Source organism: Drosophila eugracilis, unplaced genomic scaffold (genome assembly GCF_018153835.1).
Source record: "Drosophila eugracilis isolate 14026-0451.02 unplaced genomic scaffold, ASM1815383v1 contig_1197, whole genome shotgun sequence".
Taxonomy (NCBI): domain Eukaryota; kingdom Metazoa; phylum Arthropoda; class Insecta; order Diptera; family Drosophilidae; genus Drosophila; species Drosophila eugracilis.
Window position 1 is genome coordinate 582410 of NW_024571981.1, and position 26665 is coordinate 609074.

At 43.7% G+C, this 26665-nt stretch overlaps 3 protein-coding genes across 4 annotated transcripts; 1 reads left to right on the forward strand and 2 right to left on the reverse strand.

Moving 5' to 3' along the window:
- Positions 1–5076: 5076 nt before the first annotated feature.
- On the forward strand, positions 5077–10143 carry LOC108102613. Its single transcript, XM_041818296.1, has 3 exons — positions 5077–5559; positions 7026–7367; positions 7479–10143. Exons 1-3 carry the CDS (start codon positions 5418–5420, stop codon positions 9164–9166), a joined length of 2172 nt encoding a protein of 723 aa, XP_041674230.1. The 5' UTR covers positions 5077–5417; the 3' UTR covers positions 9167–10143.
- Positions 10144–11363: 1220 nt separating this feature from the next.
- Positions 11364–14547, reverse strand: LOC108102694 (carbohydrate sulfotransferase 11). Its single transcript, XM_017207838.2, has 4 exons — positions 14379–14547; positions 13036–13595; positions 12917–12972; positions 11364–12679 (listed from the first exon to the last, which is right to left on the reverse strand). The coding sequence occupies exons 2-4, from the start codon at positions 13524–13526 to the stop codon at positions 11895–11897; spliced, it is 1332 nt and encodes a 443-aa protein (XP_017063327.1). The 5' UTR covers positions 13527–13595; positions 14379–14547; the 3' UTR covers positions 11364–11894.
- Positions 14548–15464: 917 nt separating this feature from the next.
- LOC108102587 (polyhomeotic-proximal chromatin protein) lies at positions 15465–26429 on the reverse strand. Of its 2 annotated transcripts, none has more exons than XM_017207689.2 (6): positions 25658–26429; positions 24486–24666; positions 23098–24423; positions 18286–22914; positions 17598–18101; positions 15465–17522 (listed from the first exon to the last, which is right to left on the reverse strand). In XM_017207689.2, the coding sequence occupies exons 1-6, from the start codon at positions 25670–25672 to the stop codon at positions 17461–17463; spliced, it is 6717 nt and encodes a 2238-aa protein (XP_017063178.2). In that variant the 5' UTR covers positions 25673–26429; the 3' UTR covers positions 15465–17460. The 2 variants fall into 2 exon arrangements, with proteins under 2 accessions (XP_017063178.2, XP_017063177.2); XM_017207688.2 differs by having other exon boundaries at positions 24486–24669; positions 25658–26428.
- Positions 26430–26665: the final 236 nt, after the last annotated feature.

Sequence of the window (26665 nt, forward strand, 5' to 3'; positions counted from 1 at the left end):
AGTGCGACTTGGTCAGAACCCTTGACCTCTGGGGCCCCCTACTCTTCGCCTACCCGCAAGTCCGCCCACAAAATGACGATTGGCGGGCACGCTTTTCATCACGTTGCCGCTTACAGGTGTCCAATTGATTGCCACGGCTAAGTCCAAACAATTGTTGCTCCCCGTCGTTTGTGTGTCATGTAATAGGCACAGCGGTAATGTGACTTTCGAGAGCTCGACAGTTTCCTACCCCCCTTTTTTCCACCGTTTTCCCCGAGGCAACGTGCCTGCGCTGCCGAACAATGTTTATCGTTCGAATGGTGTAAGCAGCCAAAACCCCACCGCCCCATTGCTCCCTCATTCACCAACCACTGCTACAACCCGTACGTACCGCCCACCACCCCGTCAGGTAGGCCCTCAAATGCTCAGTAGGCCAGCCAGAAATCGTTTCGAACTCGACTGTCACGTTTGCCGCTCACGTTTTCCCAGCAGCGCTGCTTCAAACAGGTTGCATGTTGCATCGGGGTCTGTGTGCCAGCGTAACACTTGGAAAATGGGGTTTACCTGGGTGGGTGAGTGTGCAAGAGGGGGTATACGACCTGATTGGCGGGCTCTTGGTGGCTCTGGTGACGTCCACATCGTTGCTGTGGTAATCATCATGTGGCCTGTTTACTCACGTTGCACCGCCTTAACGAAGGCGGCAGCGTAGGTAATAGCAGCATAAACCCATCTACACTGCTGGCGGGAAAAGCTAGTATGGAGGAAAACCAATGACGCGCTTTTTGAGGTCAAGTTGGTGAAGGCGTCATGGAAAATTTAGCCAAAATCTAAAACTCATATTTGGGAATGGAGGATTTAGATTAAGAATGCTGAGAACTCTGAACCCAACGATGGCTAGATCACATGTAAAATTAGTAACAAATACTAAAACCAATCTATTTGTTTTTAGTCTCAAACTCTCATGTTTAACATGTCAAGTAAATCCTACTTCATAGATCGCTAACAACAAACTTAACTTTTGCACTTGACAAGTACATATTTACACTTTGTAATCAAACAAAAAGCGAGCTCATATTGCGATAATTACATAATCAGCGCGACCAGATACCAGACCAGAACAAAGAACGAGTCAGAGCTTAATAATAAATGAAAAATATATTATTTAAATGCAGATTTAATCACACATACTTGCATATGTTGTTATTATATAAGAAAGCGAATGCTTACCTTTCAGTTAGAGGGTATAAAGGAATTTTCATTTATTTTATATTCTTAGTAATTAAATATTTATGGTTTTATCCATAATTAAAAGACAGTAATTTCTTAATGATTAATTTTTATAACCCTAGGCAATCCCTAACATTTACTTGACTTAATTACTTGGACTTTCATCGTCTGTTACAGGCCTTTTTATCTTCCAATTCAAGTGCATTTCCTAGAAAATTATTTTCCTAAATGACCTATACCAAGATTAGAAACAATAGTCAACGAAAAGTGTCTGGAAAGTGAGATTAGGTGGATTTTTAAATACCCTTTACTCTAAAGAAAGTGTCTTAAGATATATTTATTTAGTTTATCTCTTTAATCGAAACCCTATTAAGACACCTTTTAATAACCAACTATAGCTTTAGTCTACCCTTTTCCATTTTAATGAGTAACTGCATCCGTAAGAATTACATGCTGCGACAATTACAACAACAATTACGGCAGCGGCACAATTGAAGCGAGCACGTTGCCAAGTAACAACAAAAACCTTCAGCGAAATGCAATCAATGCAATGTGCAAGCGAAAGATTTGTATTTTTTCTATTGGTATTGTGTGCTCCCCGGCAAGCCCAGCATATGGGGGGTGTTATGGAAAAAAAAAAAAAATAATAATAATATTATTGCAGGCAATCTTGATACAGTGGAACTTCACTAAGATGAACTGTAACAGAAGTCTGATCCGTAGAAGATATTCTCAAAATTGGTTTAACGTTATATTACGTATACGTAACAATCGTACGTTACGTGATATTACGTATACGTTACCTCCTTGGTTCTTTGAGCCTGGAAACTTTGATCTTTGCAAGCCTGAAAGAGTTCTAACAACATAAATATCCTTTTCCTTGATAGACATTAACTTTCTGTAGACTTTATATAAGTTCCACTGTACCGACTAGGCAATCCTAGAAACAAACGCAATAAGTGGAAAACACGTTAATTTCCATTTGGTTTGCGTTAGCCGACTCAAGTCACCAACATGTGAGCCGTCGCAGGCCGGCTATTGGAGAGCGTTGCACTAGCCGCTGATGCCTCACATTCCGCGACACGTGACCGCAACGCCGACGAACGGCCGATTGTCGAACGTCGATTGTCGAACGTCCAGCGGGTAACGTCGAGTCAGCGCGCACGCCTCTGGCTATATGAAAAATATAAATAGCGCTGCTATAACTTGACTGCTGATGCAGCCAAGGGGGGTTTTCTTCGGGCTAAGGAGAGGTGTTTTTTTTTTAGTAGAACCCGAGAATGCGACGACGGCGACTGTGTTTCGTAACACTTTTTGACTTTCTGCTGCAGTTTTCCAACCCCCTTTCCCACTCTATATCCGCCAAACCGATTACCTTATACGAGCGGGTATGGGTGTGTCAACAACAAACCATAAATGAGTGTTGGTAACCCGGGGTAAAATGCTAGCACTACCACAGTCATAGCACAGCATTTGATAAGGGCCCTATTATATATTTGCATACTGATAATGGATGTGCCGGAGATTATGGGGTATCCCAAAAGGGGTGGTTGGTCGGGGGTCTGGAGCCCTAGCACTAGATGTGACTACGTTTGGTTGGAACACGTGAATCGGCCAGCTCACGTTGATATCGCCAAGTGATCGCGTAATTGGGATTTGCTCATGATCAACAGCAATCAGGGAGCTGGTAAACTGTGAACTCTAACGCTAGGCATCGGTTTGGAAATTGAAATTGCGGAGTGGATAACCAGATTACGGCGGTTTAGTGGGAATCGATTGTCGGTACTAATTAAAAAGTGAGCTTTTCTTAAGTGGATAGGTCAGTTATAGTTTTTTTTTAATAAAACATGGTGTTGATTTTTTGATTTGTGTTATTAAGTTAAGTTGTGCTATTAGATACGGGGTGTATATGAATGATAAAATGTGAATAATGATTGTGATAACTTCATTTTTTAAGCAGATTTTTAAGTTTATGATTATTTATGTCTATGTTTTATTATTTATTCTTATTTTAAGCGTTTAAAGAGCTAGAAGTGTAGGTCAGTTTTACACTTTTCATACAACATTTGTTTAAAAAATATTGCAGAAATATCAATTTCTTTCTGTTTACTTTCTAAAAATATATAAAATATTAATTATAAAATGTCATAATATATAATAATTTTTATTAAAGCCTTTTTTATCTTAGCAATAACAACAAAAGTCTCTCTTAGTAATATCTCTCTCAGCTCAGCATAAAACTCCAGCTATACAGATATTAAAGTCTAATAATAGAACAGATAAAGTGCAGTTTATGTATGCACTTAATCAGCTTTTCCATATGTACTGCATTTATATATGCACTTTTCTTCGATTTTCCTTTAGCATTTATTTTAGTAAATGATTTAATGGCATTTTGTAATCACTTTTAGAACCGCCTTATAAGAATTCAATAGAATTCATTCTTTCAATTCGATTCGTTTGTTTGTTCCTCATTTGTATTTCATTGCCTGGTGACCAGGAACTTACATAATATCTCCCGACCTTACTTTTTACAACTATTCATCGCTGTTTGCCATGTGAAGTGGCACTGTTTATATAGCTGTTCCGTTGTTCTTGTTCTTTTTGTTTTTCTTTGTCTTCTAATGCAACGAAGTTTGATAGTTCTCTTTAGTCTCTGCCCCCCACACTATTCTGATAACCATATCGCAGCGTTAAGTGCTTAATTATGATTTATATAAGCTGTTGAGTGGTTTTGTAATGGTTCACCAGACTGTTTGGTGGCTGCAAAAGATATCGCCGTGACCATATATTTACTTAGCAAAGCTATTCAAAGTTAGAAAGCCACGTGATCTATCAATGCATCCAGCGGTTTTTCTAAGTTCTAACTCAAGCTCATTAATGGGATTTTTTAATTATATGCTGGTTAATCCAAGTTTAATGGTTGGTATGCACTTATAAGTATTTAGAAGTCAGACTGAGTTTTCCATATCTGAAATTTTGGGCAATTAAAAAAGAGGGGGAAATACCCATTTTTGTTCAATTGTTATTTATAATAACCATAAAACCTCAAAAGTGAACCTTTTTCTTGAAAAAATTAAAAATCAGTAGGATAATTTCTATATTTTTGGTACTTTTTCTAATGAGTAATCTTGCTAAATTATTATTAAATATTGAAAAAAACATGAAAATGTTTTCTAAATTTTCTTATTTTTGTAACTTATTTTCCCCCTTGCCCCTTATAACTCCTTAACTAAATCTCAATAAAATGAAAGAAAAAATCTTCTTACCTAAGCTATTTTTTAAAAATCCGCTCCAACTCTCCAGACATTTGCATGTGTGTGTGTAAATGCATTCTTGATTATTAATAATGTGCTGTTTCTCTGAATATTTTGTGTAAGACGCTTGCGTCACCAACGAGCCAACTGGCACAAAAGAAAAAAATCAGTACGGAGAATTGGAATCAGAATGGGAATAAGAATCGGAATCGAAATCAGACTCACGCGGCCAAAGCACCTCAGTCACCTTAAAAGCACATGTGTGTGTGTTTGTTTGAGCGTCAAGAGCGACGGCCCCCTCTCCCTGCTCCCCGCTCAACGAAACAAGCAATCACGTTCTAGTTTCAAATATGCAGCTCAAAACGTATTTTTTTAGATTGCCCGCTGATTACTCAACAACGGCAATGTGATCGCTTGCAACTAGAATGTTTGAAGGTTCGATGTTGGTTCTCGAGAAATTTCACTTTTACTCCACTATCCCCCATCGAACCTATGGCACCGAACTTGCTCGAGCCAACAAGCTGGGTCGCGTGTATCGGATGCGTGTTGGCTCAACGTGACCGTCGAGCAGCTCGTCGGAGAAATGCTTTTACAAATTCAATTGCGATTCAGCCTTCTTTCGAAGCGGTTCAGGCGCTCGCGATAAGTCTTTATATTATACATTCTATAATATATAGCCGATCCAAACACAAACAGCCCATTCGATCCGCGATAAGCAAGAAATTCAGAAAACAAAAAACCACACCAAGTGAGAGCCGTCGTCGAGCCGTTAAAAGCATTTCGGCCAAGTGCACCAACCGCAGAAACGTCGCGTTAGCCAACTAAATCAGTTACCCAAAAAAAAAAGTGTTTTATGAAAAACAATTATACAAAAATATAAAAAAATTTAAGAATTTTTTTTAATCTACAAAATCAAAGAAACAATGTCAAAAGCGTTTTGAATAACAAAACATTATGTCGATTGTCTGCACGCTGGAACAAAAAGTGAACTTTTTCAAAGCGGCTGCAACAACGAAAAATCTGTTGATACTCAAAAACAATACGGATACCAATTACAGCAACAACTACAAGCAGGATATCCCCAGCAACAACAAATGTAGGTGTTAAAGTGCAACACAAGCAGTAAAGTTCAAAATGTGTTACAAAGAAAAATATTTAAGAACAATATAAAAATGATTTAATATACGTTCTAAATGTGAAATAGATATCTCTGAACTTTTCAAGTTGATCTTAAGATATTAGAACATTTTCCTGACATAAATAGTAGATATAATCCCTCTTTGCACAAAATACATAAAATGTAAATATTTCTTTTTTTTGCGTAGTAAAATCAGCAAGAGTTAATCAGTTTAGAATATTTACTAAATTTAGTCGGTTAAAAACAATAACACACAAAATGATTGAAACGCAAAACAACGAATCCCGAAAAAGTGAGGAGTCAGGCGGTTTGGAGGAGGGTTAGGGACGTTGAGTGACTGGCGGAGCTTAGTCATTTTGTTTTTGTGAATTTTGTCAAGACGCCGACTGCAGCGCTGCTCTCTCTCTTGCCCTCTCTGTTTCTCTCCCGTTTAGGGGTTGCCGGCAGCTGCGCAGCCAGCGTCGGCGTCGACGCCAGCAGAGTCTGGCACACAGAGTGCTAAAGTTTACGTCTATGTTTATGTGTGTGTGTATGAGTGTGCGAGCACATTGAACTGTAAATGCCAATTCGATGGTCATGGTGAGGGTGAGAAAGAGAGGTAGAGCGAGGGAGCAGTCACACTCACACTTAAACAAACGTGCAATGTGCGATTTCTTGTTTACATTCTAGCCCTGTTTGTTGGTGTTGGTTTTTTAGTTTCCTTTGTCGTCTAATTCTCTTTCTCTTTCACACCGTCGCTCTCGCCGATTCTTGCATCATTGGCCGTAATCATTGTGTAAATGCCTGTGCTAAAAACGAAAGCAAACGGTAAAGCTATAGACGAGGGCAACAAGCAAGGGCAAGGACCATCGAACAAAGAAAGTTCTGTGTGTGAGTGTGCGTGAGTGGGTGTGTGTTCGTATGGGCCATACAAGATCGCATTAGACTTTTTGGTGGGAGAACGGATTTTACATTGAGTATTGGACCCCTTGTCATTTTGTCAGCTTATCATCTCTACACATTCTATATGTCAGATAAGAATTATTTGAAAGAAATACCATAAATAGGTGATAAGTAAAATTATTATGGTAGCAGGAAAGAGATATTCTGCACAATCTTAGATTTCGATTGGGAGCAAGGTCTTGTTTGTTTATTATTTTGGGGGTGGAAGCAAATGTGTTGCGTGTTTTTAGGCGCCAGCCATTAGGAAACAGGATTTCTTAGATTCTGTATATTAGATATAAAATTCTTAAAAAAGTATTTTAATTGATTAAACAAAAGAGGTAAAACAAAAGAAGGAGTATTTCATAAACTTTTGATAGTACTTTACGCGATCAGAAAACATGTAAAAATTACGTAAAATAGATACCATTTAATCATTAAATGATAATGTAATTACCAAAAATCCAGTCACTAACCAATCACTTATTTCTTCTCATTACAGTCCCCCTGCATCCAACCTCAAGGAGCCAACACCCAGCAGCAACAGCAACTGCAGCAGAAGCTAGCACAGCTGCATCACTACAGCCAGCAGAAGCTGAGCGGCAGCGACTTTCCCTACGGGCCACGCCCCCACACCGGAGGCAAGGAGGAGACCCTGTTACTGCTAGCGCCGCCGGCCAAACTTTATCCAGAGGCAGTGGTGGCCACAACGATGCCTGAGGTCCTAAGCGGCACACCCACAAACAGCCACAACAAAGCCAACATCGCCATGATGAACAACGTCAGGCTGTCCAATATATCGCCGACTCTGTCGATGAACGGCAGCTCCAATGAGGCATCTAATTGTAAGTATCTTAGGGATGCGTAATTTTAAAATCAGAAAACATTTTGCCATAATTAATCCTTGATACTTAACTATCCAAAACTAATCTTGATCTTTCCTTTTTTCTTTCTAGTGCATCCTTTGTCCATGTACGGAGGATCCATCAGTCCGCAGTCCAATGACAGTGGCATGTCCGACAGTCTTGGCAAGTTTGTCCCAGGAAGCGGCTATGGAGATAGTATGATGGGTCAATCTCCCTCACAAGGCGGCAATGGACCGCAGTCGGCGTTGACCGCCGCCCAGAAAGAGCTTTTCTCGCAGCGAAAGCAACGTGAATTTACGCCGGATAATAAGAAGGATGAGAGTTACTGGGATCGCCGGAGACGCAACAATGAGGCGGCCAAAAGAAGCCGGGAGAAGAGACGTTACAATGATATGGTTCTGGAACAGCGCGTCATCGAATTGACCAAGGAGAACCATGTGCTAAAGGCCCAACTGGACGCCATTCGTGACAAGTTCAACATTTCTGGGGAAAATCTGGTCAGCGTGGAGAAGATCCTAGCTTCGTTGCCCACCAGTGAGCAAGTGCTGAGCAACACAAAGAGAGCCAAGATGAGCGGCAGTGGTGGCTCCTCTTCGGGATCCTCGCCCTCAGGCAGTGGATCGGGTGAAGGATCACCATCCGGTGGCCACAATGGCTATCCGGTGGGTCCACCACTATCACCTTTGATCTACGGACCCAATGGCAATGCCCGGCCAGAGGCCACAGTGAAGAGTGTCCACCATGTCCAACATGCGGGTGTTCCGCCACCTCAAACGCACCTGCATCAATTGGTTGTGCCCCAGCCTCAGTCGCAGCATGTCTACCAGCCACAACCGCAGCAGCATCAGCCGCATCAGCAGCAAGTACCCCAGCCTCCACAGCAACAGCAGGAGCCAAGTCCCAGTGCCGGCTCCAGTTCGCCAGCCATCTCCGATCCGCACAACCGCCCGCCCAGCAGCACAATTGCCAATCTCCAAGTGCAACTGCAGCAGGCATTGAACCGGAATGTCAGACCGGAGGATCTGGATAGTCTGCGCAAGGCTGTGGCTGCCGGAGCTCTTTACAATGCAGCAGCTGTTGTGGGAGCACCACCTCCACCACCTCCTGCTGGCTTATATGTTCCTGCACCCAGCGCTTATAAGGATCATCTGGAAGCAGCTGCCGCCTGGAGCCACAATGTCGAGGCGGCGGTGAGCAGCAGTGCCGTGGACGCGGTCAGCAGCTCATCGGTGTCCGCCAGTGCGGCCAGTGTACTGAATCTGTCACGGAGGGCCTGCTCACCCAGCTACGAGCACATGCTCTCCTCTACCACCTCCTCCACTTTGTCCTCTGCCTCATCATCGGGAGCTGTTTCCGGCGACGATGAGCAGGAGCATGAACCAGCGCACTTGGCTCCACTGCAGCTCCAGAGGAGTAGCCCGCAGCAAGGCAGCGATGCCAACAACTGTTTGCCTCTCAAGCTGCGCCACAAATCCCATCTTGGCGACAAGGATGCAGCGGCCACTGCACTGCTCTCCCTCCAGCACATCAAGCAGGAACCCAACTGCAACCGTGCTTCGCCGCCAGCTTGGAACGATGGTGGTGACAACTCCAGCGACGAAAGGGACTCCGGCATCTCCATTGCCAGTGCCGAGTGGACGGCGCAGCTGCAAAGGAAGCTCCTAGCGCCCAAAGAGGTCAATGTGGTGTCCAGTGCCGAGCGAGATCAGATGCTTAAGTCGCAGCTAGAGCGTCTGGAGTCCGAGGTGGCCAGCATTAAGATGATCCTGGCGGAGTAAGCAAGAGGATAATGATTATAGCAGAAGCCGGATCAGGAGAGAGAGCGAAGAGACAGAGACTCTGAAGGGATCAGAGTCGGGGGAGCAGAGCAGTAGATGGCAGAGCAGAGAGTTCCATGGCGCCAGTAGTTCTCCAGATCGAAAAAGTTTTAAGCATAACCAGTAGAGATGTCCAAACCACAGTGTTAACTATTAGATATCGATGCATGCTTGTCTCTATCTCTATGTATAACTCTAGGATCAGGTTTTAGCCATAAGATCCTATGGCTCTAACCTGGTCAATACGTATCTATCCACTGTATTTGAGTCTTGTAATCGTGAATGTTTTAACTATATAGATCTCGTCAAACTTGGAGCTAAACAAATCCTTAGGGTCAGCCCAAATGAATTTCTTATTTAATCTGTTTATACACACACACTCACACACACAAGCTATTTGTTTGCATAGTTTAGTTGGTGACCTTAGATATCTTAGGGGTCACCATTTAAGCTATTGCTCTCTTATGTATCCCAAGTTTCCTTATGCACAGCGAAAGTGGAGAAAGTTAAAAATATTATATTTGTAGGCAAACGTTACCAAGTATTTGCTGTTGTAAATATTACACAATTAATTATATTTACTATTATATATTCTATATATTCCTATTGTGTACATAATTTTAGTTGCAAGCTTAGCTTATTTTATTTTATTTTATTTTATATATAATATTATATAGTGAAACAAGCATATACATTACGATTTAGGAACGCGTGAAGCACATTCGAAACGTGAGTGACGAAGGAAATCTGAAAAGAACTAATGAATATATATGTATATTCTGCAATAAATAATTTTAAATATCTAAACTTAATGTTTGTCGTTCTCAATTTATTTATTGTTTGCTGCTTTGGTTGCCCGTGTGGGTCACAGCGCTTTAACTAAATGTTATCAAAGTTTAAGAAACTTTAAAAATTAAAAAAGAAATACAACAAAAAAAGAGAATCACACAAAATATATATATATTTGGTAGAATGATTAGTGTCGTATATCGTAGTCCATGTGAGAGCGATCATTTCCCTTTAAAATTGTATTAATTTTATGCCCATCACTGTATCCATATGCTAAGGCATTAAAATTTACACTGAAACACAGTGAAGCACAGAACAAGAAGAATACATATGATTATTACTATAACTATGCCTATATCTATATGAATATTTAAATAACTCGTTTGTGTTGATCTATGAAAATAAAAAACTATTTATAATGATGAAAGATTAATTAATAAAGTTGTTTTATTGCAATTTAGCAGTTGCTAAGGCGCAGCGTAACGCCCTTCGTAAGTTTCCGCTTTCAAGCTGATTCATATTTCCATTATCAAAGAAAATCAGCAAAAAAACAAATTAAAATTTGCAACTGTAAAAGAGAGCTAATCTAAAAGTAAGCTTTTTAGAGAATATTACATCACCTTTTCACGTGCTGATCACATATTACAACATGTTCGATGGCGGGTAGACAGGTTGCAAGTGAGGGTTTTGTCTACTTTTTTTGCAGGGAAATGGTTAGAACTTTTCTAATAATCTAACTTACTTTTTCTTTTCTTTACTTTCCCAACCCCAACTAAAACTTCCTTTTCGAGTGGTAAAGAGATTATTTATTTCTTTATGGCTTTTGTTGCCTTGTATTTATACAACGAAAAAAGTTTTGAAAATTTAAATTTATTTAGAATAATATCGTGTGTATGTCACTAATTTGTTCGTTTTTTCGTTTTTCTTTTATTTTGTTTTTATCATTATTTGAAATACAGTATAAGTATAATAATTAAATATTCTCTTTCTTTATAATAAATCCTTAAACATCACATGAAAAGTTTTTCTTGTTGTTGGGTTTTTCTTTCTTTTTCTTTTTCCTTTTTTAAGTTTTTTAAATACTTCCATTTGTTTTCATTCTTTGGTATCATTTTCATATTGAAAACTTGAATATTTTCCGTTTTTTTTTGTTAGCCTAGGAAAAACGTATCTAGTCCACAAAAGTTATAGACTTAGATCAAGACCTGTTTATAAATTTCGTTTATATATAGCATATATATATATATAGGTATATATAATAACTTAATAATAGTATAAGTACCATATGTTGTGGTTGGTTGAGGGTTGTCGTAATTCGTAATTCGGGGTTTCGGTTGTAAATATGTGTAAATACAGAATTTTCCTTTTGGTTTTAAGACGATTTCTCACTTTCTGGTTGTATAAACTCTCCAGCCTTGCCTTCAAGAATAGCGTTCGCGATATTTGGTATAGAGGTATGTATATATATATATATATATATATATATCGTTTAATTATATGTTTTTTGTTTTGGTTTGAGAGTGCAACTGTAAATTGTAGGTACTTATAATCTAACTACAACACAACACATGCCACGCCATGTAAAATTGTCAAGGGGGGTCAAGTGTTAGAATTTTGGTGGCTGAAAAAATCCATCAAAATGCTAAATCTTCTAACTAATTTTGGGTCATTTCCTTATCTTTTTCTTTGGCATTATCTAAGAGAGGTCAAGAGTTTTTTTTGCGTTTTTGGAAAACGTTGATTTGGCCATAAACTTTTTTTTGGTAGATTTGTTAGCTTCGGTTGGGTTCTTGTTTATCGTGTGAGAGTGTTCGTTTTGTCTGTGGTTTAAGTTTTCGTGTAAAAAGGTACTTGATAAGATTGTTTCACGACTCATCGCTGTCGAACTGGTTGACCGACCCTACGTTGTCGCCTGACCTTGGGTGGAATGGCCACCCAAAGCTAAAGAAGCTGTGGTACTCGTCGTTCCACCTGCTGGAACAACGGATGCCGATGCCGATGTGGTCTGCTCCATGCTCCACGGATGCACCATATCGTAGTACCTCAGATAGTCATAGTCAAACAGCTCGAAATCGATGCGATATATCTTGAGCAATTGGTCCAACGTTGAGCGGTCGAGATCGGCGAAATATCGCTCCACCAGGGCCTCCGATTTAACCCCACTACGCGCTTGGTTGCCAATCTTGCGCTGCTTTCGTTGCGGCAGCTTGCCCAATCCCAGAAGCAGGGATTCCAGGCCCGCCTGCCTTATTATAAACTCCGAATCCCTCTGGAACGTCTCCGTCTTTCCAATAATGGTAAAGTTAACGCTGCAGGGAGTGCAGAAACTATAGATTGGAGCCCAGTGCTCATCGAATCTCTTGCCCGCCGCATGCTCGGCGATCAAGAAGCGCACGAACTCCTCGAAGGTGGGTCCGCATCTTGGCCAAGGTCCACCCAGATTACGCTTCCGATAGCGATGCACTATCTTGTTACCCAGGGCCTTGTAGAAGGTGTTCTTGTTGCCCTCTAGCTTGTTCCGATAGGCACTCAGAATCCGCTCGAATGGATCGCGCACGAAGAGGAAGGACAGCGCACTGGGCAGCAGCTCCATCAGCTCGCCGAGTTCCGGGCGAGGAAAACGCTTTCTGGCCAACTCCAATGGTTGCGTCTCTGTTCGCTGCAAATACTTCACATCGTAGCCAGCTAAAAAATAATAAAACGTTAATTAACTATTAACAACATACAAATAATACTGTACTTATAAATATTAATGTTGTAAAACAATAGTAAAAAAATCAATAATAAACGATACTAATTCTATAGACGATCAGTCAAAGTCGAATTAGTTTCGCTTTAATTACTTTGAAAAATCAATTAAAATGCTTTAGTTGTATAGATCATTTATAGTTCTCAGGGTTAAAGGTGAATCTTGGTACTCACCCAGTATATTAAAGTAATACATCCACGTACTGCTGGCTGCCTTAAAGACGTTGCACCTGAAAGGAACCCAAAAATAAGATTAGAAAATATAGAAAAGTTAGTAATATAAAACCACTAACCAGACGAGATTGTTGTGGCCAGGTGAGACAAAGAACTCCCAGGGATTCGGTGGGTACTTTTCCTGCAGCTTATACCGATCGCAGACGGCGGCCAGATGTTCGCTCCTCCTTTGCAATTCCCGCTCCGTGCGGCTGTGCAGCTCCTCGGAGTACTCATAGACGGGATTCAATGTACTAGCTGGAGGAGGTGGAACTGCTGCCACAGGAGATGAGCTTCCTGCACTGACATTTCCACCGGTGGAGGCCTTACCCTGCTCCTGTTGCTTGGCCAAAATCCTCTGGCGTTGCAATTGCTGACGTTTTAGTTTGAGCTGCTGTTTTGATGGCTCCGATTCTGCCTCCAATTCCGCAGCCGTAACTCGTTCCCTGTGCTCGTAGGCATTGAGGGATTCACGGAAAAGGAAGGCAAAGTAGCACAGGCCCACCAGGACACAGGCACCTATCTTCAGATAGGTCTGCAGACGTCTTCCATAGCGCAGACGGATGAGCATCTTGCGAATCTAGCAGAGAGTCCGGCACCGATCTCGCTGCATGTTCCACGGATGAGCTGTTATTGGTTTCTAAAAGGAATAAAATATATTTATTTTTTATTTCTTTCTTAATTAAAAAAAATCTATTGCACTTAACATTTTATTAAACATTAAAAAGTTTGTTATTTTCTGGCTAAAACCAAAAATAGTAATCTCTCTTTAAGTGTATGTGAAAGCTCTCAGATTTTGTTTTGGCCAAGTAACTCCCATTAATTTTTCAGCCCCCTTTACTTTTTTGGCGCTCTTGGCCAGGCGACACTTGTTGGTGTGTACACACCAAACGACACCCTCCCTCCTACATACAAACATTTAGGCCAAACATACTTTCCGACTTGCCAAACTACGTCATCATAGCCCCAACACAGACACACTTGAGCGAAATACGGGGGAAAAAAAAAAAAAGACGGCAACACTCGAAAAGTAGGACGTCATCCTTAAACGTCAACATGGCCAATGCAATTGCTGTTGCCAAAGTTACTGTTGCTGTTGCAATGCCAGTTGCTGGGTAATATTGCCATGGGGTCAATTCTGGCCAGGACTGGGAATTGACCGCTGATATCTGGCACGAAGGCTGTAAACTATTCACAACACCTCGGGGACCACTTGACGGCAGTTAAAGCCAAACTATCTGGTAGCTAGCACATCTGTGCGTTCGTCAAGTAGTACTTTTCTAAGCCATATATAGGATATGGATTCTATGGCTAGGATGATATGGCTTCCATATAGGGATTACAAAAGGATAGCTTCCGCGAAGTTTAATTTCCTAACAGATAGTTCCACCTTTAACTATCCATTTAAACTATTTAAACTTACTTTGAAGCGCGGCAGGCGTTTTTAATATATATCCTTATTTTTTTGATGGAGCTTCCTGTGTATACTGAAAGCCTACGGCTGCCCCCCTCCTTCACCTGGGGCCGCTCTGTTACGTGTTGCTTGTGGCTCCGGGGAATCCTGCTGCCTGCTCCGCTTCTGCCGTCCTGCTCACGGCGGCCACTCGCTCTCAACTGCCAGTCGGCGGATGGCCGCAGCTGCTGGGTCCCTGCTGTTCCGGACCCAGCTCAGCTCTCCTCTTCTCTCTCCTAGGAAGCCGACAGTCCATTACCAGGCGCCTGCGCAGGGAGAGCTTATTTAGTGGGCGACATTCTCGGACTGTGGGAATGTAGTTTGCTGCTGGCCACAGGGAAAAACCATAGGACCTTCTGGGAGTTTTAATGTGAACATCAAAAGAGGTTTTCCAAATTAAGAAAAATTTTTGTGAGACATTTTGAGAGTCAAATTGATAGAAAACTAAAAATATTTCCCATTAATTTCTTTAGAATTATAAAAGAAAAAGTTGTGTTTTTATTTTTTGTGTATATTAAATCTTTGTATTTTTTCTTTTTCTATAAATATTTTACTTTAAAGTACAAACAAATTAATAATAAACTTCTAATACTACGTTTTAAGACACTTTCGTTTTTTGTTGTTGTTGTTCATCTTGTGTGGTTTTGTATTAAATATTTAAATATATTTTTTATTTATTTATGTGTGTTGTTGTTTGTTGCCTGTTTTGTTTACGAAGCGGTATATAAATTATTTATACGTTTTTTTTTACAACATTTCCATTAACGTGTTTTTTTTTCGGTTTTCAGTTTTCGGCTTTTACTGTTTTACTGTGCTTATTCGGGCTTATTGCAGTTGGTTGTGGTGGCTGTCCGAAGTGTTTAAACAAGGTTTACTAAATATGCTTCACTTTTAGAAGCCGTGGCTGGTATGGGTATGCAATTATGGATTCCAGGTTCTATATACGTTTAGTTTAGCGGTTCTATATGAATATATGCAAGTTATGCTAGGGGGTTTGGGCTTTTACATACGCTTATGTTTTGTTTTTGCCTTGGTTTAAAGTAAACATGTACAAAGTATCAAAAGAATTATGTTTATGTAGCAATCATACAATATATATATAAGGTAATAATAATATTGAACAATTTATAATGTTGTTTTGTGTTTTTTCTTTTCTGGTTTTGTCTAGCGCTTTGCCTTTGCTTTGCTTTTCAATTACTTTACTCTTTTTTGTTTTTCCCTATTTGTTCAAATAACATTTAGCAAAAATAGAGCCTGCCTTATATACAATACAACTTTTATTTTTGTTTGTTTGTTTGTGTGGTTTGTTTTTCACGATATCCCTTTTTTGTTTCTGTGTTTTACATATGCAAAATATATAACATTATATAGTTCTTTTTCACTTTGCAAAACGACATATACTAGGCGACTGATTTTCAATATTCTTCTTCACTACCTTTCTCCTTATATTTTTTCCTTCTGATTTTTGTATATTTCTTTCTTATTCTTTTTTTTTTAAAGGTTTTTGTGTGTTTTCATTTTTTGTGGTGCTTGGCCTTTTTACAGTTTTGACTAACTTATTGCATAGGTTTCCATGTGCATATATTGTTGGTAAAGAATTCGCGTTAAGATTAGTGTCCTTAGGCTAGAGCATTTAAAACTAAAAAACAAATTTTTTTGAAACAACGCAAGCTTACGGAAACTAAAACGCTAAATCTGTATGTACTGTATTCATATGTTTAAAGGTTACAAAAAATATATATATATATGTAAAACCTAAAGATAACGTGCGGTCTGCTCTGATCTGCTCGATCCAACGGATCGGCTTCTTATAGACTTTCGACTGGGCGCAGCGCGTAAAAGTAAGACAACCTAAAACTAGAAATGTGTTCATATGTTGCATCGTGAAGAATCAAAAATATTTACAGAGCGGTCCATGGAAATACGAATTTCTCAAATTAAACTATGCATGCGTGAGAGTGGGGGTTAGCGTGAGGGATGCTTGGAGATGGTTTCTTCAGTTTTAGCCAACTATTCTACGTTAGAGTTTATGGGAGCTTCTCAAATACGTGTTACTCAACTAATTTGTTCAAATTTCATCTTCTGAGCTATACAATAAATTGCCTGTTTCTCTTGACTAGCAAATCATTTCCAATGGGTGGATATTTGGGGATTAATAGCAATGCCAGATTCGAAGATCTGGCGGCGGATAAACTCGGACTGGGGAACAGAAAACAAGGTGTAAACAAAGGCGGTTATTGGCGCTTGCAATTGTCCGTCTGCGGTGTGTGTGTGTGTGGGTGTGTATCTAAGTGTATCTGGGTGTGATGTTGCTCGCTATGAGACGCAACATTATTGCAACTTGTGGTTACCACTAACTATACAAAATCCTCAATGGAAACTAGGCCTAAGAACTACAAACGAAAGCGTTCGGTATCAGTGCGTGTGTTATATACAAGTAGCCGTCCGTGAACCGACTTCACTACGCCAGCTGCGGCGAACTGCTGCTGGCGGAGCGCTGCTCATCCGCCGTAGTCGTTTCACTGGCGAACTCCTGGAAACTTAATCCCAAATCGTTGTTAAGCTGGACGATGTTGAGTACGTCGCCGGCATCGCGCCATGTCTGCTGGTGTTTGGTTGTCATGCCACCGCTTCCACCACTGCCGCTGTTGTCCTCCTCGCTGAGAATGTTGTTCAGACATAAGTTGAACTCATCGTAGTCGACAAAATTGGCACAGTCCAGGGCCGTGGCGTTTGCCAGCTCAGGCATTAACACCTCATCCACCTCCACATCTGCGGCACTGCTGCTGCTGTGGTAGGACAGCAAATGATCGGCCTCCTCCATGTACCCGCCGGCTGCTAGCGCCAAATTCTCATAATCGGCCGTCTCATCACCGTCCTCGTCCTGCGCCTGGGCTAAAGGAAAGCTGCTGCTACTGATATCCAGTTGTTGCTGCTGCTGCTGCTGATGCGGCTGCTGTTGCTCCTCAAAGTCTTCGAATAGCTCCAACAGATCGTCTTCGTGCGCATCGCTCGGATGGTTCAAGCCTTTAGCCAAGGCGCAAAACTCTGGTCACTTGTAGTCACGCGACGTTCTTCTCCGGCGTCCCTCGGTCAACATGGACTCGCCAATGACTAAAAATTTATTGTCATTAGAAGATATTTCTACTGCAAACAGTCCAATGGCTAATAACCAGAATCAATTCTCACCTGCACTGCGGGTCTTTCGTCTGGCTTCAGCGACACTCTCAACACTGCTGGCATTGTTGCCACCAACTGCTGCTGCCGCCTTGCCGGGTGTCCCCTTTGCCTCTGCCGCGGCAGCGGCTGCTGCAGCTGCATTGCTGCGACTGTAGATGATTTTGTTAGCTGCCGCACTGGCCCGCACGCTCCTTCTTGTGCCAATTTTTTCGTCCGTTGGCGAGCTAGCAGAGTTGACATTATTATTGGTTGTGCTGGCTGCTGCAGCGGTTGCTCCTCGCGTTGCATGAACCACACTTGTGCTACTGTTGGTTTGACTTGTAGTGTTCACTACAGCTCCGCCCGGCATTGTTGTGGTAGTTATTGAGGTCGACACAACGCTGGAATTGTTGGTGGCCCCGCTGTTGTGATTGCTGCTGGCGGTGGTCGTGTTTCCGATTGGCGCTTGAGCTTTCCCTGTCCTAGGTGTTCCAAGTGGAGAAGTGGCAGACTGAGCATGATTGCCGGTCGCTTCTGTTAAGAGAATAAGACCATTAATGATAAGAAAATCGATGACTTGCAAAATAATTCAACTATTATTTTAAGGTTTAAATTGAACACACATTTTGTGCCCTCTTGCATTATGCTAAATGATAACCTAGCTCGTTGCCAAATCATGATACAACAAAATAGCTCTCAGTGATCAAAGTCCACTTACTGTTCTGTGGTGGTTGTAGCTGCTGTGCATTTCGACGTGTCACGTGCTTTTCCGCTGCTGCTGATGCGGCCGCATCAGCGGCTTCTACCTGTGCCTGCTTAGAATTTCGCACTTTCCCAGCTACCTCGATCAGGGGCTCATCCGAATCAGAGGATTCAATTTCAATCTTCTTCGGCAATCCTGCACTAGCATTATGATCAGCAACAGCTTCTGCTGCATTGTTACTTGAGGCGTTAGTTGCACTTCCATTACCGGTGCTCACTCGAGGACGCTTAATGCTGTTCTCGGCCAAATCAGTGCCATCATTACTGCTGCCGCACTCGGACTCCTGTCGCCGCCGCTTGTTGTTATTATTGTGATTGGGTGTGGGTGTCACGACTCGAGGACTGGCGGTAGAAGAGGCGCGGGATAGGCTCTTGGCGGTGCTAGGCGTATTTGTTGCTGTTGGCGTTGTGGTTGCTGCTCCAGTGACTGTTGTAGGATCAGGACTCGCTTTCGGCGCATCCAGTGGACTCTCCAGGCGACTGCTGGCTCGCGTTCTTATCCTCGGTGTCTCACCATCCACTTGAACAGGTATCTCAATCGAAATGGGCTGCAGGGAAACTGAACTGCCCTCGCTCTGGGGCTTCTCCGATACCTTCTCCTCCGATTTGGGCTCGGCTTTCGGCTCCGCTTTTACCTCCACTTTGGCTTCCACTTTAAGACTGCTAACCACCGGCTTGATCGCTGGCTCCTTTTTAATTGTGAGCAGCGGTGGCATCTCCTCCAACTTCACCTTGACCATTGGTTGCTTGCTCTCTGTGAGTTTCTTGATGAGATCATCGTGTTCGAGTATATGGTGTTCGCCATTCAACTTGACGCTACCTATGCTGCTTGTGTTTGTGGTTGCTGTCGCCACAACAGTTGCAACTGTTGCCGCTGGCAGCGAGTTCTCTAGGCTGTTTAAGAAATCACCACTTGAAACACTGGCACATTCGTTTGTCCCCTTAATCATTGAGGAAACAATATCTTCGATATCCTCAGCAAAGTCACCCTCCATCTTAGCCAAAGCCTTTTCAATCTCGTCGTCTGCCTGCTGTTTCTGCTGCTGTTGCAGGGAACTGGCAACGATTAGAGGTGGCGCTCCAACTGCTGTCGCCCCTACCGGCGTTGAGCTGGGAACAATCACTAACGGTGCCGCCGATGTGGCAGTTGTTGTCGTCATTGTGTTCGTCTGCTGTTGCTGCTGCTGCACAACCGACACCGCCGCCTTGCTCACCTGGATTGGGCTGCTGGAGGAGAGTTGATGAGGGCTCTTTTCGGAGAGCGCATCCATGGACTCAATGCCGCTGTCCTCGCCACCACCGTTATTCCCGTGACCCGGTGTCCCGCTTCCATTGCTGGCGGGTGAGTTACGCAGCGTGCTGGGCAACGCCGCCGGCGATGAGGTAGAGGTAGAGGTGGTGATAATAGATGCAGAGGAGGCTGTGGATACGGAGGATAAGGTCGACAAGGTGGCGGAAGAGGAGTTCACGGTGGCTACCACCACATTGTTGACTGTAGTCATGGGTGGAATGGCCACTGGCAACTTTCTATCACAGATCAGCTGAGTTGTTTGCGTAGTGGGCGTCGACGATGTCGCTAGTGTTGCTGTGGCTGCTGCTGCTACTGCTACTGGGGTTGGGATGATGCTAGGAGCCTGCTCTGCCGTGACCTGTGGTGTGACCTTTGTTATCTCCACACGCTTCAGGGTCGTCGCACTAGGCAACATGGTTACGGCCGCCGCCAGTTGTCGCTGCTGTTGCTGCTGCTGTTGTTGCTGCTGCTGTTGCTGCTGTTGTTGCTGCTGCTGTTGTTGTTTCTGCAATTGCAGCTGTTGCACGGCTGTGATGTATGGCGGCGGCTTATGGTTTTTTGTCATCGGCTTGCCACCCACAATGGGTGTAATGGTGGCGGCAGTCTTTATCGGATTCTTCATCGTCAACAGCCGATTGTTGTTATTGCCGCTATTCACATTATTGTTGTTATTGTTGCTATTAATGGCACTCAGGGTGATACTGCTGGGCAACGATGTGGCTATCTTGCTTAACTGCTGCTGCTGCAGGGTGGTAGTCGTTGGCGTTGTTCCCGTGTTTGTAGAACCCACAATTAGCTGAGGATCACTGAGGGATTGGGCCTGCGCCTGGGCCTGAGCCTTGTGCGCCTCTACAATGGCACTAATCGTTAAACCATTCTTTCCAGCCACAATGGTAGTTGTCTTGGTGGTGGTAGCTCCACCGGCTTGCAGTTGTTGAGGCAATTGTGGCGTTGCCACTGTCGCCGTCGTCTTCTGTATCAGTATGGGCAATCCGTTGACATGGGGTGGTGGTGTGAGTTTAGTTTGCTTGCTGTCCGTTACCGCGTCCATGAGCAGTTGCTGCGGAGGTTGATCGCTGAAGCTGCGCTTTAGTTGACGGTCATCAATGATAGCCTCCTGGTTTTGCACCTTCTTTCGATCTTTTCGAGTGTTCTTGACCACCACATGATTTTTCCCGCGCAAACGGATCTGCAGGGGAGGAACACGCGGTTCATTTGGACCCGGGACAGCCTGTTGTTGCGGCTGCTGCTGTTGCTGAAAGTTACTGTAAACTGGATGATGTTGTTGCTGTTGGAGTTGCTGCTGCTGCTGTTGCTGTGCCTGAAGCTGAGAAGGTTGTTGCTGCTGCTGCGGAGTTTGTTGTTGGGTTAGCTGCATTTGAGGTTGCTGCAATTGTTGTTGCTGCTGTGTTGGCAACGTTAAAAGCTGCGTCTGCATGGGCAACTGTTGCATGTGATTGTTGACCACAATGGTCTGCTGCTGCGGCTGTTGTTGTTGGTTAATTATTATCTGTCCTTCGTAGCCGGCTCCCGATGCCGGCGTAGTCTCAACCTTGTCTAGTTTTAGTCTTAGCTTTATCTTCTCCTCGGCCGCCTTAGTCTTTGCATTGCCCTTCGCTCTTTCGCGCTTCGGTTTTGGCGTGGCCGTAGGATCCTTGGCCTTGCGCTCCTTGACTCCTTGTTGCAGCTTTCCGCGTAGAAGATTTGGCTTGGCCTTCTTACTGGGCGCTCCACCTGCATTAACTGTCACGGACTGCGGCGAATTTAGGCCAATCAAAGGAGAACTATTGCTAGATCGAGGCGAATTGTCACCCGCACCTATATTGGTGTGGTTCGCTTTCGAGACTGGTGTTTTCCTAGCCCTACTGGAGGCTGATTTATTAGATGCCAGGGAGTCTCGCGATCTCTCCTGATCACTACTTATTGCCATTGGATGTTGTTGCGCCGAATTTGAGTCCTCCTCGGAAAACAGATTGTTGGGCAAAAGCATGTCGTTGGCCGGATTGAAATTAAAGCTGCTTAATCCACTGGACATGTTGCTGTTGCGGAACTGTGGCTGTGCAGTTTCTTCCTCAGCCTCCGTTTCGCTATCGTCGCTGGCCATTGGTTCCATGTCCCCAGTGTGAGGATTAATGATAAATTGCTTTTGAGGCGGTCTTTGCTGAACTTGTAATTGTGGCTGCTGCTGTTGTTGACGTTGCACCATCTGTAGCTGCTGTTGATGCTGTTGCATTTGTCGCTGCACCTGCTGCTGTCTCAACTGTTGTTGCTGCCTCTGCTGTTGTTGCATCATCATTTGTTGCTGCAGCTGCTGCTGTTGTTGCTGTTGCTGCTGTTGTTGCTGGTAAGGCATTTGCAGAATTTGAGAATTCTGCTGTTGGGGCTGTATCATCGCTGGATTTTGTTGCTGCTGATCCAGTGGCGCCTCTTGCAAAGTGTTGAGTGCATCCATGTCCACTGCCGTTAGATTGTCTTCGATCAGATCCAAATCTAGATCCTTGGCATCCTGCAACAGCGATTCGAGCTCGTTTTTGTCTTCCAAACTGAGCGTCGAGTCTAGATCACAATTGAAAGTTGGCAGCAGAGCGTCCAAGTCGTTTGTGGTGAGAGCATCCAGCACGGAAAGCGACATCAGGGAGTCCACTTGACCTTGAGTCTGACCCGCAACTTGAGGTTGCTGGCCCTGGCCTTGTTGCTGTGTCGGCATCGCAGGAGGCGGCAACTGTTGTTGCTGCTGAGGCTGCTGCTGCTGTTGGGGCTGTCCCGGCAGGTTAACTTGCTGCTGCTGTTGCTGGAGATTGTACTGCATTTGGTAACGCGTAAACTCCTGGAAACTGCTCTTGGTGGCCGAGTCCATCGGCTTATTGATTCCGGCAAGTGGCCAGCGGGAGTTGGCTGCCGCCTGATTGTAATCTGGTGGCGGTGCTGCAGGTACATGGTGAGTGGCTGGCATATGCTGTCCCGCCATTTCGCTGGGAGCAGATCCTGGTGTAGAGGCTGGCGACACCATTTGCGGTTGCTGTTGCGCCTGATGATTGGCCATTAGCGGGCTGTGCATTGAATGGTGGCTGGAGGCGGGTGAGAGTGCGGGTCCCAGGGGTGAGGCTCCGCTCATGAATTGCTGTTGGGGCGACGCTTGCGGCATGGATAGGCTCATAAGGCGCTGTTGTTGCTGTTGTTGTTGCTGCTGCTGCGGATGAGGTGGCGGAGGAGCCAGTGGCACTCCGCTGGGTCTCAATTGATGTCTTATCTGTTGCTGTTGCATGGGGTTCATGCCCATGTTATTAAAGCAATCTGTTAAATAATAAAGTTTAGTTAATAATTCAGGAGAATTTACAGAAACCTTCAAGACTTTGATGCCCATATGAGTTATAAAAGATATCAATTATATTAGGATAAATATAACCCAAAAATGTATTCATCTTTTTAATGATAATGTTAGGGCATCAGGTCTAAAGGGCAAATAAGAACGCTTACCAGGCGCATTTTGAAACTGTTGCTGTTGTTGTTGCTGCTGACCCTGTAACTGCTGTTGCGGTTGCATGAACCGCATCTGCTGTTGTCGTTGAAGTTGCTGCTGCCGCATTGCCAGGGCCTGCGGCGACATTTGCTGATATTGCTGTTGAAAGCGATGTGGTGGTGGTCCTTGTTGCTGCTGTTGTTGTTGTTGCTGTTGAACCTGCTGTTGTTGTTGATGCTGTTGAACCTGCTGTTGTTGCTGCTGGGCATACATATGATTTCCATTGCCACTTGGACTAAGCATGGCCTGCTGTTGCTGCTGCAGACTTCGCATCACCACGGGGGATGGGCCAGGAGGAGCCGCTGCCTGTGGCGTTGTGGGTGAGGAAGGCACCACTGGACTCAGCACGTCACCCATGAGAAAATCGCTGGGTGTCGCCGGACCTGAGGATCGCATCGGAGAGTTCATCATTTGCGCTCCACTGGGACTCATTCCAATCAGCGGCGATTGCTGCTGTTGGGGGGACTTGAGCTGGTTCGGATTCGACATGGCATTGCCGTCGTTCTGCAACAAATTCACCAGCAGCGGCGACGATATGGCAATGTTGTTGCTACCTGTTGACGTGGCTGTAGGCAACGGCGGATGTCCAAGCGGATGGTTCAGCTGGCTGGGTGCCGTCACAATGGCTGGCTTGGCACTAGCGCCCGCTATGGCAATGGGTGAACTGACGCTGCTGGTCGTGGCAGCTCCCAAACCCGGATATGGCGGCGGTGGTGGCTGAATGAACTGAGATTTGCTGCCGGGCGTCGTTGGAGTTGCTGAAGTTGGCGTTGTTGGTGTAAGCTCGCCATTTTGAGATGCCTGTTGCGGTTGCGTCTTCAGCACCTTGAGGGTTACATTTGGCGGAGGAGGTGGCGGCAGGGGTGGACCAAGGCCGCCCGCCTCTCGACCTTGCAGCACTCTCGCTTGCCGCATGCTCTCGAAGGGGAAGTCCCGCGTGGCAGAGGGTGAGGGTAGCAACAGCGGGACCTTGCCCTCCATGGGGCATACAGTATTAGGTGATTTAAATACGGCGGGAGTCACGGCCACCTGCTGTTGTTGTTGTTGCTGCTGCTGCGTTTGAAGGGGCATCTTCTGGAGTCCCAGACCCGCCGCCGCCGCTCTTCTTTGTTGAAGTGAGATTGCATCGTTCTGTGGCTGTTGCAGGATCCTCTGTTGCTGCTGTTGTTGCATAAAGGCGGAGGCCGCCTTGCTTGTACTGGGGCCATCGTATCCCGTGGCCAACAGACCACTTTTGTTGCCGGAAAGCGAGCCAGCCGCCTCAAGTGTCTCGTTTACATTATCTGACGGTAGAATTTGTGGGATTACTTTGGATTCTTACTAGGCATTACCTAACAGAACTTACCCTTGGTTATCTTAATATCTTGTCCACCAACTTTCAAAGTTATCACAGAATCGCCCTCAAATTGCACGGACTGAATGTTGAGGGCGCGCAGCTCGGGATTTCCATCGTTGGCCAGCTGGCGCAGCCGTTGTGCTGCATCCCAGGGGAGCGAGACCAATATCCGCACCAGTGACGGTTCAAGCTGCTGCAAGGGGTCACAAATGTGAGACATTTTGCAAATTCACAGCATTTAATTAACATTTAAGGAGCCGTATAGGAAGATCAAGAAGAAGAGACAGTGAAATTGTTGGCGATGAGCACTATCGGTTATCGATAACTATCGGTTAAAGGGCTGTAGCCCTGGTTTATAAAACACACACAAACGCACACAAGAAAACCATAATTTATGGGAAAACAACATTACCAATTTAACATTAGACAAATGTATATTGAAATCCAATACTTTCTTACAATTTATTTAATTAAAATTTAAATATTAAAAGAGTTTATTTTGAATTTTTTATTTCTTTTTCCCGTTTTGTTTCCACTGTTAGAACGAGATGTCAATAGGGTACTCATTGGGTATTCCAACAACAATTTGTTTCGGCAACAGGCCTTAAGATAAAATGCTTGCATTAAGTAACCGAAAAGGCTTTTCAGCTGACTGCATTTTCCACGCGCTGTGGGTAGAAAAAGGGGGGCGGGGCAGCTGCCCACAGGTTGCATTTTCACATGCGTGCGTGCGTTTTCCTTTTCTCTCATTGCGGGATGTTATCGATACCCCGAAGTCGTCGCCATTTTTCTTCTTGGCCTCTTGGAAGGGTGCGCGTGTGTTGGTGTGTGTGCGTGTGTGATGGGTGGGCAAGTGTGTGTGGCAGAGGGAAAAGGTAACCAAAATACTTGCTTGGAATTAAGGCGGGGGGTAAAAAGGGGGCGGGCTGATTAATAAAATCAAAAAAGGGGAAACCAAAAGGAAAAAAAAGAAAGGGGGAATGAGAAATTGTGAACACTTGAGAGCAAGAAATTAGTTCCCACCAAATCAGCTCTTATTGTTTTTGTTTTTATCCGTGCTTTTATGCGTGGGTGACGCAAGTGCAAAAACAAAAATAATGCAGGAAAACGCCAGTTGAAGTGCAATAATCGCAAATCAGCTGTTTTGTTGCGCTTAAAAAGCGAAACACGACCAAACTCACCTGTTTAAGTGGCATATCATCACACGACAATCGCACGCGTCGTAGGTTTAATTGTTAGAACGCTGCTCAATTCTCGCATTTAGCTTTAGATTGACCGCCGTGGCGTCCTTTGGATTGGAATTGGAATTGAGGCAATTTCGTTTTAGGCCTAACACACACTCGATGGTTTCGATTTATTGTCTTTCGTTGTTTTGCACTAGTTTTTAACCTCTGCGACTTTGTTTTTGGGCATTTTCCACTTTATTTTTTTTCTCTCTTTTTTGCTTTTTACTTCTTTTTTTTAGTAGTAGCCTCACCAACACACACGCACTGCAACACACTCACACACACACGTGCGGGGCGCGGATACGGATTTTCCTGCGTCACTTTTTAAGCGCTTTTCCTGATGGAAATCTAGCCTGCCCGCCTTTTAATTATTGTTCAGGTTAAATTAAAGATATATGACTGCCCACTGTTTTCCATTTCACATTCGGTAGCTGAATAATAATGCCTTTTTAGCGGGTCTCGAAAATTTTCACGCATTCGGGCAGCCGTTTTTCGTGGGCTTAATTTCACACGGTTCGATTGCGTGCGGACATTCGATAAACACACTGAACGATGCCGAAATATTCACGCTGGCTTTTCAGCTCTTATTTGGCGCTGAAGCAATGCTTTTATCCTGTTTATTTTGTACAAAAAACTTCGTAATTATTAAAATTCCACGAACAATAACAAGCACACAGTGGTAGCCATTTTTATTTTCCAGCCGGTGTTGCCAGATGTTTGCGGGTTGAAATTACCTAAATTTTCCGGTACTTTTCTGTGCTTCAGGGCTGCAAACCAACCAGCATTGGAAATTATGCTGTAGTAGAGTTGTCAGATATACATTAATCATAAAAATTTTGAAATATCTAAATTTTTAATCTAAATGAGATACAAATTTCAACGTTAATAATTTGTCCTACACCACCCATATTTTTATAACTTTTGTAATAAATCTAGTCTATGTATAAATTCTTTGTTTCCATA

Excerpts from the sequence above, each read along its gene's own strand:
- LOC108102613 (XM_041818296.1), top strand. The coding sequence starts at position 5,418 with ATGTCGATTGTCTGCACGCTGGAACAAAAAGTGAACTTTTTCAAAGCG. Across the intron at positions 5,560-7,025 it reads TATCCCCAGCAACAACAAAT|CCCCCTGCATCCAACCTCAA; the intron begins GTAGGTGTTAAA and ends TCTCATTACAGT. Across the intron at positions 7,368-7,478 it reads CTCCAATGAGGCATCTAATT|TGCATCCTTTGTCCATGTAC; the intron begins GTAAGTATCTTA and ends TTTTCTTTCTAG.
- LOC108102694 (XM_017207838.2), bottom strand. The coding sequence starts at position 13,526 with ATGCTCATCCGTCTGCGCTATGGAAGACGTCTGCAGACCTATCTGAAG. Across the intron at positions 12,973-13,035 it reads GGCCACAACAATCTCGTCTG|GTGCAACGTCTTTAAGGCAG; the intron begins GTTAGTGGTTTT and ends GGTTCCTTTCAG. Across the intron at positions 12,680-12,916 it reads GTATTACTTTAATATACTGG|CTGGCTACGATGTGAAGTAT; the intron begins GTGAGTACCAAG and ends ATTATTTTTTAG.
- LOC108102587 (XM_017207688.2), bottom strand. Across the intron at positions 18,102-18,285 it reads GCTACAACCACCACAGAACA|AAGCGACCGGCAATCATGCT; the intron begins GTAAGTGGACTT and ends TTCTCTTAACAG. Across the intron at positions 17,523-17,597 it reads ACGAAAGACCCGCAGTGCAG|TCATTGGCGAGTCCATGTTG; the intron begins GTGAGAATTGAT and ends ATAAATTTTTAG.